Raw genomic sequence first — 13,786 nt, forward strand, 5'->3', positions numbered from 1 at the left:
TTCCTGCTGGTAGAAGCTTTCAACACTTACTTAAAGCATCAGCTCAGTTTTCATTTTAGTATTAGATATCTTACAAAGGCAAACTGCAAAGCATTGTGCAACAGGGAGTGGTGTAGGAGGAACAGTCAAGATTTAAAGGCTTAGGTACTACATAATTAGGTATTGCTTTTCAGCAATACCATTGTACCATTCTGTCTGCTACTTCTCTAGGTGTCATCAACTTGTCAGCACCGAAGCAGGTGTAAACCATGGTTGTCTACCATGTCCGATGCTCATGGAAGCTGACGGAAGTCTTATGCATGCAAAGACTAGGGTGTTAGATGCATATTATTTCCCAAGGAGTTTTAAAGGCAAACATTCCATTCTGAAATTTAAAGTAATTTGTTGCTACAGCAAAGAAAGCACCAGAACATGGCAAAGCACGTTATTAAAACATTCTGAAAATAGAAGGGGTGCCTTGGAGACTGCACTTCGGAAGCACTTTGAAATTGTAACAATCTTTGGAATGTAAATATACCTGCACCATATAATAAAACAAACCAAATCGAAAACTTCCTAAAATAGGAAGACGGTTATTTCAGATCCACCTACACTCATCCCAGATTCCCCTGCTGCTAATTTTGTCAGCATGCAGACGTCTGTCTGTTTTTTCATAATGTAAGTACATGTTATTACCATCACACAGCAAATTTAGGTTTCATAAGGAGTAAACTACACTAAATTATCTTACCAAATGAAATCAATAGTAAAAAGGACAGAAAGTATCACCCTGGCCATGTTTATCTGGCCTTCACTGGGCATCAGCAGCAACATGCACTTGTTTTATGTAGCCCTCAGTTATCTGACTTCCTGCCTATGGTGTGGGGGCTGGACTCCATCTCACGAAGTCCCTTGCAGCCCTTAATGTCTATGAAATCTATAAAATTTGAGGAATCCATATAAAGGGCCCTGAGTTTAACAGATTCATTGTATCTACATTTCACAGTTCAATTCAAAACAATAAAATAGCTAAACTTTACTAAACAGAAGCAATCTATAGGGTCACTGAACACATGCTACTGCAAGCATTATATTTACAGGGATTATGTAAATGAAACCCAGTCATTTTCAATGCAATTAATTGGTCTTGGCAGATGTCAGATTCTCTGTGTAAATCTGTTATGGTTCACCTAGATCTGAGCCCAACAAGACCAGCTACTGTACCAGACTTCAAATCAGATGATTCATTGTTTGCCAAATAGATAGCACTAGTAAATGGAGGCCTTCCACACTCTAAACATGCCCCTGGACTTAAAGGCTCTAAGCTGAACTTGTACAGTGATCCTAACGTGGCAGACAGCTATGATGGTAGACACTCCTGCTAAAGCTTCTAGTGGCATGGATTTTGGAAAGCTGGACAATTGTCTTTTTTTTTTTTTTTAAAGAAAATTAAACTCCCAAACTTTGGAATTGTACATAAGAGGGGTATAAACTAAACATTGACAGACAGTGAAGCCACTGACACTCCATCCAGAAGAGAATCCAAGGTGCTGCTTTAGAGGCTGCCATTTTCAGTACCCTTGTCTTTGCCACTTCACACAAACTTGGGCAAGAGTCAAGTAAAAGAAGACAGCGGCCAACCATCAACCTAATCATGTACCAGTTACAATGTTAGGTGCTGTTCGCCTGTTCTGTTACTGTTAAGGATATAAAAGGGGGTTGAGAAGGGGGGCGGGGGATATCAATTGCATTGTTGTGATGAATGGCTCAAAAATTGTGCATTTAACCTCCATTTCTTTTTGAGGTAGGCAGCGTGATCAACTTTTGATCCTTATAATTACATTAAATTCAGTTTCGTTGGCAAACAACAGAACCCATAAACATTTTCTTTCCAGTCTGAGGGGAAACCCCCCCATGATTACAAACTTTCTTGCAAATGTGGCAAAGCAAATGGCCACAAATTAAGAGGATGCAAGTGTGAGATATCTTAATTTTGAGTGAAAACAAGGCAATCAATGTCTAATATTAATAGAGGATCACTTCACCAATGTAGCCTACAATCACAAATATCTGGTTCAAGTTCAGTATTTCAGCCACATAACTAGGGGGACACAGGACAGAAGGAGATACAAGTTATTCTAAAATTCCTTAAAATTACTTAACATGTATTAGGTTTAAGAAGCTTAAAATATACCTCATGGCCTTTTCCTTCCCATTGCCCTTTCTCCTCCTATCCCCCACTGCCCCTTCCCCTTAAAAAAAAAAAAAAGAAAAAAAAAAGAAGTTTCTACTTTAACTTTTCAAGTATTTGACAGGATTTCAAGTATTTAGCAATGAAGGTCTAATTGGAAAGTGCCAGGTTCCTTTTTATTGCACTTTATCAATATTGTTAAGGGAGTGATGTAATTGTTTGGGGTTTGGTGAAGACATTCCATGTCACTTCAGTGTTAATACCAGGCTGGAGCCTTCCTTGTCTGCCTGCGTAAGCTAGATAAACACAGACCTGTGTGCTTTCTTCTCATCTCAGGATACTTACTCAGAGAGATCTTGGAACATATGCCTATTGTGAGCTAAACATTTCACATTTCATTTTATCCATGTGCCAGAAATCCATTCCTTGGATAAACACTTTACATACTGACACTTTCAAAGTCACTAAACACGATAAATAAAGAGAGAATACATCATTTCAAAACTGATTAAACATTTTCTCACTTGTGACAAATGAACAGCTAGACACTGTATGGAGTCCCTGGAGCAGACATTCCATTTTCTTTGTCTTTAATTTGTGTGGAAGATTAACTTTCCATTTCAGCCCTTCAATTGCACAACTGAGCTTTTCAGAAATACATATTGCTACATTGTCTCAATGACATTATTCAGTTTAGAAACATCTTTTTTTTTTTTAGATTGCTAGAGGGGCAGTTACCTAGAGTTTCTATATTTTTGCAGAAGTGTGATTCTTCTTTTTTAACACTCTATGCTACAGAAAAGAAGGGTCTGTATTTCTTGCTATCACATGGTAGACCATACAATGTACATAGGCTGAAATTAACCACTTCAAAAAGAAAAATCCAAGCACACTAATCACATTAATTTTGCTCCATCTAATCCATCACTTCTTCTTGCACTCCTTGCTTGTCTGTTCATCCCATGTGTTGCTGTTTTACCTATGATTAACAGAATGTAACTAATCCCTTATTTAGTTTGCCTAAGCTCTCCTCCTCCTCAAAAAAAAAAAAGCTTAACGTACAGGAATTATATTTTAAGATATTTAAATAAAATTATCCTAAATGTATTTAATTAAAAAAAGATTAGCATTCACAATCATAGAAAATGCTTTTATCCTGCAGAATTAAAGAATTCACCGGTGGAAATTTATAAAAAAAGAGAAAAATAAAAATCTCTTTTTCTTTGCCTAGTGAGTGGCAAGCACAAATCCAGTCTTAAATATAAAATCTATGAGATCTTGGGATCTCAGATATACCCTCGCTACAAAACATAAGGGTAACTAAGTCTAGATTATCCTTTTTAAGTACATGCATACAGGGGGCCTTAAGAACCACAATTTCCTTCCCTAACAATCCTTGTGGAGGCTGCTATGTAGGATCTAGATTCTGCATAGCCAATGGAGAGATTGGGTTAGTGGGAAAGGAGACACAAAGCCAAAGAAAGGACCAGAAGGATGGTCATACTGATGTTCTCCCCACAGCCAAAATGGACATTCAATGTAGCATTAGGGAGAGAGCTTTTAGAAGCTCTCTAAGGGAGTCATCTTGGAAAAGAAGCAGGGAGAGGAACCATCCTGAGACCACAGGAACCTGTCCAGTCTCTGGACGGATTCCAGACTCCCCAGCATCCTTGGGAATCGATCAGATCTGAACCCCCTTCTAAAGGGAGATGCAAATCACTTGAGTGAACAGGCTGATAGGGATCCAGGAAAAAAAAAAAAAATCTTTCCAGAGCTACCTACTCTGGATTTTACTGTGAGAGGGGATGAATTGAGTCACAAAAGGTTATCAAGCTTGAAGTTTAGCTTCTTGTGTGATTTCAGAAACAAATTGCCAAGGGTTAGGTAAGGTTAGGGTATGGAAATTCCCACTGCCTGCGCTCCACTGGGGCTCTGGCAGTGTCACTAACAGGCATGGCAGGGGAGAGGAGGGATCCACCCTGGAGGGAGCAGGGGTGCTCTTTGGCACCTACTGGTTTCAGCAACAATCAACTGATCATTGATTATCTGTTCCGTCCTATGACAGAAGAGAGGGCAGCCTGGCAGTGACAGGGATCCCGTGGGGGAGAAGGGATGCAAAGAGCAGCTCCCTGCTGTTCCCTGACTGGAGAGTTTATCTTTGAGGTGACTTTGTAGGTCTCCAGCTTGACGGATGAAACTCCTCTGTGGGTTCAAAGTACTACAAAGTACAGAGACACTTCAGTACTGTTACAAATGAATGCTTATTCATAGCCATAGACTCCTTCCTTGTTTTTAACAAGTGAAATAAAAGGGATAAGCTTTCTAGTGCTTCTTAAATGGGCTAATTCCAAGATCCCTTGCATCAACATAAACCTGGCATAATAAGTTAAAATTAAAAGATGTACTAGCCAAGTCTGCAAAAAGACATATTTAACCTCTACGCCTGCCCCTAAAAAGAAGTTCCCAATTATACCTATTAACACCATGCAAAAAGAGTAATAACCATGCCATAATAAAAAGAGGAAAACATTCATTGTCATCAGAGGATCTGGTGTACAAATGATGTTTTTTGTTTCTCCTCACCGCCCCCCCCCCATATGTATATTTATTTTGGTCCCTGACTTGCCTTTGTTGTGCCTGATAAAAATAATCCTTTGTCCAGTTAACACTGACTTCAGAGAATGCCACCTCCCTCCCCCCAAAAAGGAAACAACATAAGTTATGCAATATAGCAAATTGGGGAATTTTCCCAAGTTTGAAACCTGTCTCAGCTGCTCACATCTTTAGTGAAATGCAAGGTACTTAAGGTGTTTTGTTTTTATCACAAAAAATGTCTAAAGATTAAGTAAATTTCTTACAGTGGAAGCCACATACACATTCTTTAAACATATATATTTTAAAATCTCCATTCTTTATAAAGTAGCCATTTTACAAAATGCAGAAGTCAATATTTAATTAATAATGGATTGGAGGAGTGTATTGTGTTTCTATCAAATCACTCAAGATTTTGAGCAAAGCAACAGCTCACTCACAACCCACTGGTTGCTTCTTTTTCTTTCTTTTTCAAACGGAGCATGTCTGTTTTTTCAGGACGCGTACACAACTTTTCTAGTTATTCTAACGGTTTTTGCAAGCACACTGTATGCATAAATTGCTTTGATTTTCTATAGTATTGTTCAAAATAAAGCCAAGATCAAGTACATATCACTTAAGTTAATTGAATACATTCTTTTGTTAGCCAGAAAATGTTAATGTTAGCTTGAAATACAGTTTACAAAACACATTTTACAAATGACAAGTTTTATAGTGTTAGGTCATCTCACCTTTTATGTGCTTCTGCCAGTGACTTCTCTTCATCATCTTGGTCAATTTTAGCTGTAGAAAAGAAAGGAAAAGTGTTGGCTACAAGAGAAATATTTCACAAGTTCCTTAGGCCATAATGTTAATCAGTACAGATATTCAATATGTTATTGATTTTTTCATTTACATGCGACTATAGTCCTATGTATATCAGTGCTAAATTAAATGTGAATTAGAACATGCCCACATTTTATAAAGAATTCACTCAAAATTAATTTATAGACTTTTGCACAATTAACACAAATAACCAAAACACGCTCATAGAAATGGTGTATGGAAATAAGCCTTGGAATGCCCCTTGAAAGGCACAAATGTGAGGCTCTAATGGTCCACAAAAATATTTCAGTAACTGAGGAATGACCTCCATATCATGCCTCACCTACCAAATATTTTTTGTTTGGAAACTATAAGCAAAAGTCCCTACAAATATCTAACTGCTACAATAAGCCAATATGAAATATATCCCTAAGCAAACAGTAATGAACCAAATTACTGCATGTATAACATCCACTATTAATGCATAGATATTATGTGGTCTCATTCTCACAGTTATACTATCCCAGTCAAAGAGATCTCTCACTTTATGCTAACTGAGAATTCAAAACATTGAGCCGTATTTGCTAATCTTGTTAAAAGTGTGTTATTTTGATAGAAATACAACAACGACAATAGAATTATGATCAAGAGAAAATTTAGACTTTCATTACCACTTTATCTTATTTATACAGGAGCTTCGACACAGATGATCTTCAAAACCATAACACATTGTGGCTTACATTTTACCTCTCTGATGAACTGCTATATGCACTTGGGAACACAGATTAAATACATCCGTTTGTACAGGGCTAACAAAAAATCACCGTGGCAAACTAAAATGCCATCTTGAATCCTGTAAATTAATTTTGCTTACATCCATTCAAAGCATGAGTGCTGTGATCTTCAGATATATTTTCAAGATCTATTTCAAGGGTGTAAGAGGGTCCTAAGAGGCTGTGCACTGTCCTGAGATGCAGATGAATTCCAGTCATACTAAATCTCCACAAATTGGAAAAAGAGTGAAAAAAAATCTAAAACATATTCTCACTTTTCATTCAGTTTACCACTCCTCTGCTGCCCTCAAGGGTATTAAAGAATGTGTATTTAATAGTGCACTATATTATATGCACATTGCCTTTGAAAACTAACTTGTGCATCTAAACGGATGCTAAACTTATTGGGAAACTATCCACCACTATGCAACAGTGTCCAATAATAATCAGCTATACTGAACATAAAATGAGACCTAACCTAGTTTTATCCATCAGTAAGAAAGAATCATTAGCATTATTTTTTACTGTTGTCATCCACAGAACTCAAGCACTATACAATGATAGGAAAAAAGTGTCAAAGAAGAAGACGGGTTCACCTAAGTCCACATCATCTGCTAAAGCCAGGACTTTAGCCTATGTTCCGGCATCTTTTCCAGTGGCTCTCCGCATAAATATTATGCATCTGATCCTTGCTTCTATTTGTATTATTTTCTACTGTGAGTTAATGTCAGTGGGGCTATTTCTCACTGCTTACATTGTATCTAACAAACATTATATCTGGTAATTATTATTTGAAGTATCAAGCCATATTGCCCTGTTAAAATATATATATATTTAAAAGCAGCCACAAAAGAAACTGAGTGAAAGTTGGGTAAAATATTCTTAAGGAAACTCAAGAGCATGGGAAGCCTGTATGATTTCAGGTTTCATTACCAACTTGAAAGTCAGCCAGATTTTTCAAGAAGTTTTTGAGGGTTCACAGTTGCTTCTAGAGTGAACCTGGGCCCAGTGTTGAGCGAGCCTGGCTTGACTTACAGTTTATAAAAGCTTTACATGGCTTTGATGTGAAAGCTGGCAACTTTGACTGAGCTTCATTAACTTATTGTTATTATTAATATTATTATTTCAATCCTGGAACTCAAAATAACACTAGTTATGAAATCATGTAAAACAAGACTGAAGAAAATGGTTACAAAAACTCCTTGTGAAGCACATTTCCAATAGCCAACTCTAGGTGAGTATTTTCGTTAAGTATTACTATGTATAACCACTTAAAAGATAAACAATGTTGTTTCTGAGACTTTTAATTTGGACTCCCATAAGCTCCAACAAAGCACAACATTAAAACAGGTTAATGTTGTAGAGGCTTTGGACAGTGGTTATTAAATGTTTGCACTTTGTCTGAAAAAAAATCATAACATCATTCTGTTACTATTTCCAAGATTATTAGTCTGGCAAGATCATTCAGGCTGGTAGCAAAGGGTTTTTGACCCTTCCTTCTAACTCACAGTGGTTTATAACTCAATTATTTACCATACTAAATAGTGCAACCATTCCACAATTTACTTTTTGAACGTGCTTCAGCATATAATCCCATATAAATGTTCTCTATGGCTTAAAACATCTCCAAGCTGGAGTATTTTCTTTCCATTTTAAAAAAAAGATAGTTTTTCATTTCTGATTTGAAAAGCAAAATAGTTATTTATAACAGATACACAGAAGATACATTTTTAAATTATTATTTTAGACATTTTTGCTTTTTATGACTTCATTTAGAAAAGAAACCATTATGTAAAGATAATTATTCTGAGGATGTTTTAATGACACACATTCAAAAAACTACACTTTTAGGAGGAAAAAAATAATATATTTTTCCATGATAGACATTAGAATTATACAGCTAGATTACCTTCTTTTGCCAGACCATCAATTGGTGTAGAGAGTACCGTAGGAAAGGGCTGGCATAACAGAACTCTGCACTATAGCACTACTTTGAAATTATCCTATTTAATGAAAAGGGGCTGATGGTGGAGAATCTGGCAGTGAGAAAAGTAGCAAAGGAAATATTAGTTGGCCATTTGCAACCATGTTATGGCCTTTTACATTTCTTATGGGCTACAAAAGGGACATAATATAGATGAGGATCTGGCCAACAGTCTATCACCTCTCTTAACTTTGTACAGACATAGGTTAGGTACAGACATTCAGAAAGCCATAGGCAGAATCTTTCTAAGTTGTGTGGCTTTCTGTAGGCAGCATAGTTTGGATTGGTAACAAACAAAACACACATTTGCCATTTTGGTGGCAAATATTAGACTAGGTTCACCATTTTTAAACCAGTTTACGGTTACTTACACAAGTTATATTTTTCATGCAATAGAGCCCCTGAAAGTGCTCTACAGACCTGATTCAAAACATAGGGAGGGGGAAGGGAAGGGAATGTTGGTGCTCTCAAGAGGCCTAGGTGTGGGGTGGGGTGGGGTGGGGTAAGGGAGCCTCCCCTTGCCTCATATACCTGGCCTGCCTCCCCCCACGCCCCAGCCGGGCTAGCTGGGGGGGGGGGGGGGGGGGGGGACAGGGTCTAACGCGCCGGGGCGGGGGGGGGGGGGGGGGGGGGGGGGAGAGGAACAGGCTTTAGCCAGGTGAAGCCCAGCTGGCAGTTGCCTGCTGCTCCATCACTCCCTCCCCCCAACCCCTGCTGACAGCTCAGGAGCTGGTGGGGGTATGTCTGCAGGAATAGCTCCACCTGCTATCCATGGCTAGTGCATGCAGGCTCAAATGCCTCCAACCCAACAGGCAAATATCTGCTAGGGAGGGAGGAGGCTGGAGGCTCTCATGATGCTGTGTGTAAAGTGCTATGAGTTAGAGCAGGCTCCTAAACATTTTTGGCACCCTATGTGTGCCAAACCTCTGTCCTGTTACAGATATAGACCACTTTCTGATCACTTATACTGGTAAAAGTGTAATGTCAGTACATGGTCTTGTTTTAAAATTGTTAAATAACAAAAAAAAAATATGCAGTAACATGAAGAAAGATAACACACTAATGAAAGAAAGATAATGCTAAAATCCAGACTCTTTTATATGCACTTTATTTTACCTATTATACATATGCAATTTTCATACATTGTGGACATAATTCATATTTAAAGAAATCTGAACACTCATAGCATCAACCTTGATTTGAATGGATTTTTAGTATGTATCACACATGAATACAAAAAAAGAAGTAATGACTTTTTGTTGTTAACGTCATAATCAGCCATGATAGATTAAATGAAAGAATCAAGTTCGTTAATTTGAATTTAAAACAGTGCTTAGCACTCAGAAATGTGGCCAGCTTTTGTAACTGACTTGAGTGCCAATCTAGTCACCTAAAGTAAATACTGTGAGATCAAAATTAAATTTATGCACTTTCCCTTGCACAGCAGTATTACAGAAAATATTGACTGAGGTAACAGTTATTGAGGTAAGGACTTTATACAGCCTCATATGAAAGATTGTCAAGTACAGCTCAAACCCAGCTGAGAGGAGGCTGGTAAAAGGGAACATTGGCAGCAATACCTTACATTAGCTCCTGATCCAAAACGAATCATTATTAGTTGGTTCAAGTAGTAAGAAGTTCTTATATATACTGGATCAAACTGCTAGGGGAAGACATGCTCACATGTTTTAAATGTTACATATAAGCAGTTTAAAATTTCAATTTTGGTGCAATGCTTTCAAAAAGGTTTACTTACATTCTTAGTGTAGAAAAAGTAAATTGAAATAAAATATTTGTAATCAGACATTAAATACAACTGCAAAAGAAACCCCTCTAAGTCTCTTTGAATATAGCAACTGTAACAAAAATAAATTAAATTTAAAAAATCTCATGGCACAATCCATTTAACTGGTACCATAACTAGCACATGGTACATTTAATTAAACTAGAGAAGAGCTACACTTCAGTGTCTTTTCCCTAAAAATGGTAATAATAACCAGGAGAAGTAATTAGCCATGGTAGTCTAAAGTCAGACAGAAGGCAGGGTAGAGTTGTACCTTATAGACTAACTAAAGTCAGTGCAGTACCTATCCCTTAACAACCTCTACTAGATGAGACTCAAATCCTAAATGCAACTTAAAATTGTCCTTTTGTGGAGCTATTAAGGACAGGAATAATTGTGCTTTCTTCCTTTAGGTGGGGAACAACTCACACGATCCCAGAGTCTATGAAACTGTGGCAATAGGTCGTATCAAAAGGATAGATTAACAATGGTACAAAGGGAGCCAGAGGCAGATGAATTCCTAGTTCCCCTTCAGGTCTTTCTTCCCTAAAAAATTTTTAGAAATTGAGAATAGTACAGTAAGCATCAGTGCACTCATTAAAAGGAATTAAAAAGATAGCTTGAATTGATGAAATTGCCGCATACAGTTTTTGCAAATTCAGAAGTCCTCATCTGCCCAGGATGATGTCTGTCTGTAATTTCAAATGGCAAAAATATTAATCCAGCTTTCTTTTTTGGGGGCTGGTGACCTTTCATCATACTAAAAAACTATTCCGTATTTTGCAGAATCATCTTCTTTCTTTTCCAGCTTGGAATTGTTTTATTAATCCTCAAAGCTAAGCTACTGAAGAGTCTCCAAAAGTACAGTTGCACTCCTATAAAAGGATGCATCATTTCACTAAATGACAGTCTCTATAAATATTGCCTCTTATACATCAGTAGAGAACCTAGATTTATATGGCTGCTTTCATACTCTCAGTATCTCAAAGGATTTTGTATTCTTTCAATAGCTCACAGAACATTGAAAGAAAAAATATCCTTTAAAAATTCTTCATTGAAAGAAATAAAATGAATAATCCTTCCAAAACTGTTATGGGATTAAAATCAGTAGATTGTCACAGGATGGACTGCCTAGACCCAGTACACACTATACCTTGAATTTATCATTTACTCCCCTTTTGTATATTTCTATCATTGGAATCTCTATGACACCTCATGGCAGGCTATTTCATTGTTTAACTTCTCTCATCATCCAGACACATTTTTACTTTCATATACACATATTGTTGTCTTCCAAGCAAGGCATCACAAATGATCATCCCAGTGGAATTCATTTAAATTTGCATCAACTCCATCTTGCCAACAGGTATTCACCCAAGAAAATTACATTCTATGTCTTTATCCTAATGCTTTGCACTTCAAGTACCTTAAAGCCAAAATCCTGCAAAAAATTGTGTGTTCAACTAAGATCACCTGAGTAGTCATAGCGAAGTTACATGTTAAGAAAAGAAATGCAAAACTGTAGAACTCTTGGTTCAGATATTAGACCCTTTACGAGAAATTAATCTAAGAAATTGCTAAAAAATATATTTTTCTGCAAACTTTTGGGTGCACACATTCTTCTTCAGGCTCAGGGAAAATTAAAGATGGTAAAAAGTCCCCATAGGAAGAAAATAAACTTCATTCTTGCACAGAAGAAGCTGAAAGTGGAAGTCTGTTCTTTTGGGTGTGAGTTGCTCTTCGATGTGCAGATAAGGCAGGATTCCTTCCCTGGTGGTGCCAGATGACAGACAGACAGGGAGGTATAGAAATCTTTCTTGTTCACCAATCAAGTTTTAAATCCAAAATAGGTTAAAATTCAGCATCTTCCATGTTTCAGGGATATACAGTATAACCGCATAAATCCGGAGATTAAAAAAATCCAGAATTCTTGAAAGTCTGTTACCTTTTAAAACTACACTATGTTGGGGAGTAGCGGCAGCTATCCCAGAGCAGCAGAGGGGGAAGCTTGCACCTGGTGGCTGTTGCTGCCACCTACCACCCTGAGCTGCCACTCCATGTGCGGCCACTGCTCCCCTTCCCCCCTCCTCCCCGCACTGCATGACCAGCTGCCTTGAAACATGTTAAGAAAATGACATTTGTAATTTGCTAATAAGAGAGAATAGGAGGATCTTACAAAATGATAAAAAAATAAATAAAAAAAATCAGTAATTTAAGTATGTCCAGTCCACTTCTGGGTTCACCACTGAGCATGGGGGGGGGGGGGAGGGGGCAGTGCTCCTATGGGATGCTCCACCCACCCAGCATCAAGCATTCATGAGCTGCACCTGGTACTTCGAGGTATGTAGAAAAAACATTTAAAGTTTCATTACAGCCGAATCACTGATTCTCCAAATCAGCATCGAATCTTCAGATACAGATTAGCTTAATCGAATCAGGGACAATGATCCAAATCAACTAACCAAATCACTGTCCCTGATTCGGACCGAATCTGAAAAGAGCCCATTTTGCACACCCCTACTTTTTCCTATTCACATTTCAGTCCATCTAATAGTCTCCTACATTGCTCTTCATCAAATAAGTCTTTGTATTTAATTTAATATGCCACTTTTTAAAACGCCTGCAGAGAGATAGTGGGTTTTTTGTTTGTTTGTTTGTTTGATTTTTTTCACTAGAACCCTTTAGTTCTAGGCATTCTCCATACCCTTCCTTATATTTTTGGAGATATTTAATATTATTTATTTCATTTTATGTCTGTGCAAATAAGAGCTCTTGGCTATACCAATAGCAATATTTGCTGTTCCCACCTCTAGAAACTTTGCCAAAACTTTCAGGAGTAAAATTCTGTTCCCTTCTTTTTCTGTCCACTCCCCTAAATTAGGTGGAGTTTGCAAAATGGTTACTGAAATATTATCCACAGTAATTGTATTTGGGCATCTGGATAACACTCCATACCATACTTTCTAAGCACCTAACAATATTAAGGAAACAAGATCAAAATGGAGTACAGTGACAAGATAAAAGCAAAGCTCTTGAAAGAGCTCTTTTCTTGCCCTTCCCATTCATTCATTTTTCCTTCCCTGGCAGCACACGTTCAGCTGAACAATTTAGATTTTGTTGTTGTTGTTGCTCATTCTCCCTCTTTCTCTTTTTTTTTCCTTTTTATTATAACCTCAATCTGATCGGGAACAGGAGTGGTACTGGGCAACAATTAGGCAGTGATTATAGACGGAAAACAACAGAAGGAAGTGGGTTTTGCAGAAGAATTTAAAAGCAGTTAGTTGATCATTAATCTTCAGTTCATGACAGAAGCCAATATTTGGTGGCTTTGTGAAAAATATTAAGCCCTTATTGAAACTTGAAAATGCATCAACTCCAGCTATTCAGAAAGTTTTTGGATGAAAGAAAATCTATTCAACATCATTGAAACCTGGGACAATCTCACATGAACATCCATTGTACAAGACTGACTTACTATTTGGTTCAGATTCAGAAATGACTTTGGCTTCATGGCATTAAGAAAAGGTCTCTTGTAACAGCATTCAAACATCCATCTGAAACTCTTTGTTCCACCACAACTTTGTGTTATTGGACTGCATTACAATCTTGACCCAATGATTACTGGCTGTAGTCACTGTCTGGCCCCAAACCCTTTTGCAATTTAAGCTATTTCTGCTGAA

General features: G+C 37.5%; 1 protein-coding gene across 1 annotated transcript in view; it reads right to left on the reverse strand.

The window, feature by feature from the left end:
• The window catches only part of LOC102376305 (formin-2-like), a 229,334-nt gene that overhangs the window by 37,750 nt on the left and 177,798 nt on the right, over positions 1-13,786 (reverse strand). The window contains exon 14 of the mRNA XM_014523760.2: positions 5,494-5,545. Coding sequence (XP_014379246.1) covers positions 5,494-5,545 — 52 coding nt within the window. The remainder of the gene's footprint in view (positions 1-5,493; positions 5,546-13,786) is intronic.

Source organism: Alligator sinensis, unplaced genomic scaffold (genome assembly GCF_000455745.1).
Source record: "Alligator sinensis unplaced genomic scaffold, ASM45574v1 scaffold127_1, whole genome shotgun sequence".
NCBI lineage: Eukaryota > Metazoa > Chordata > Crocodylia > Alligatoridae > Alligator > Alligator sinensis.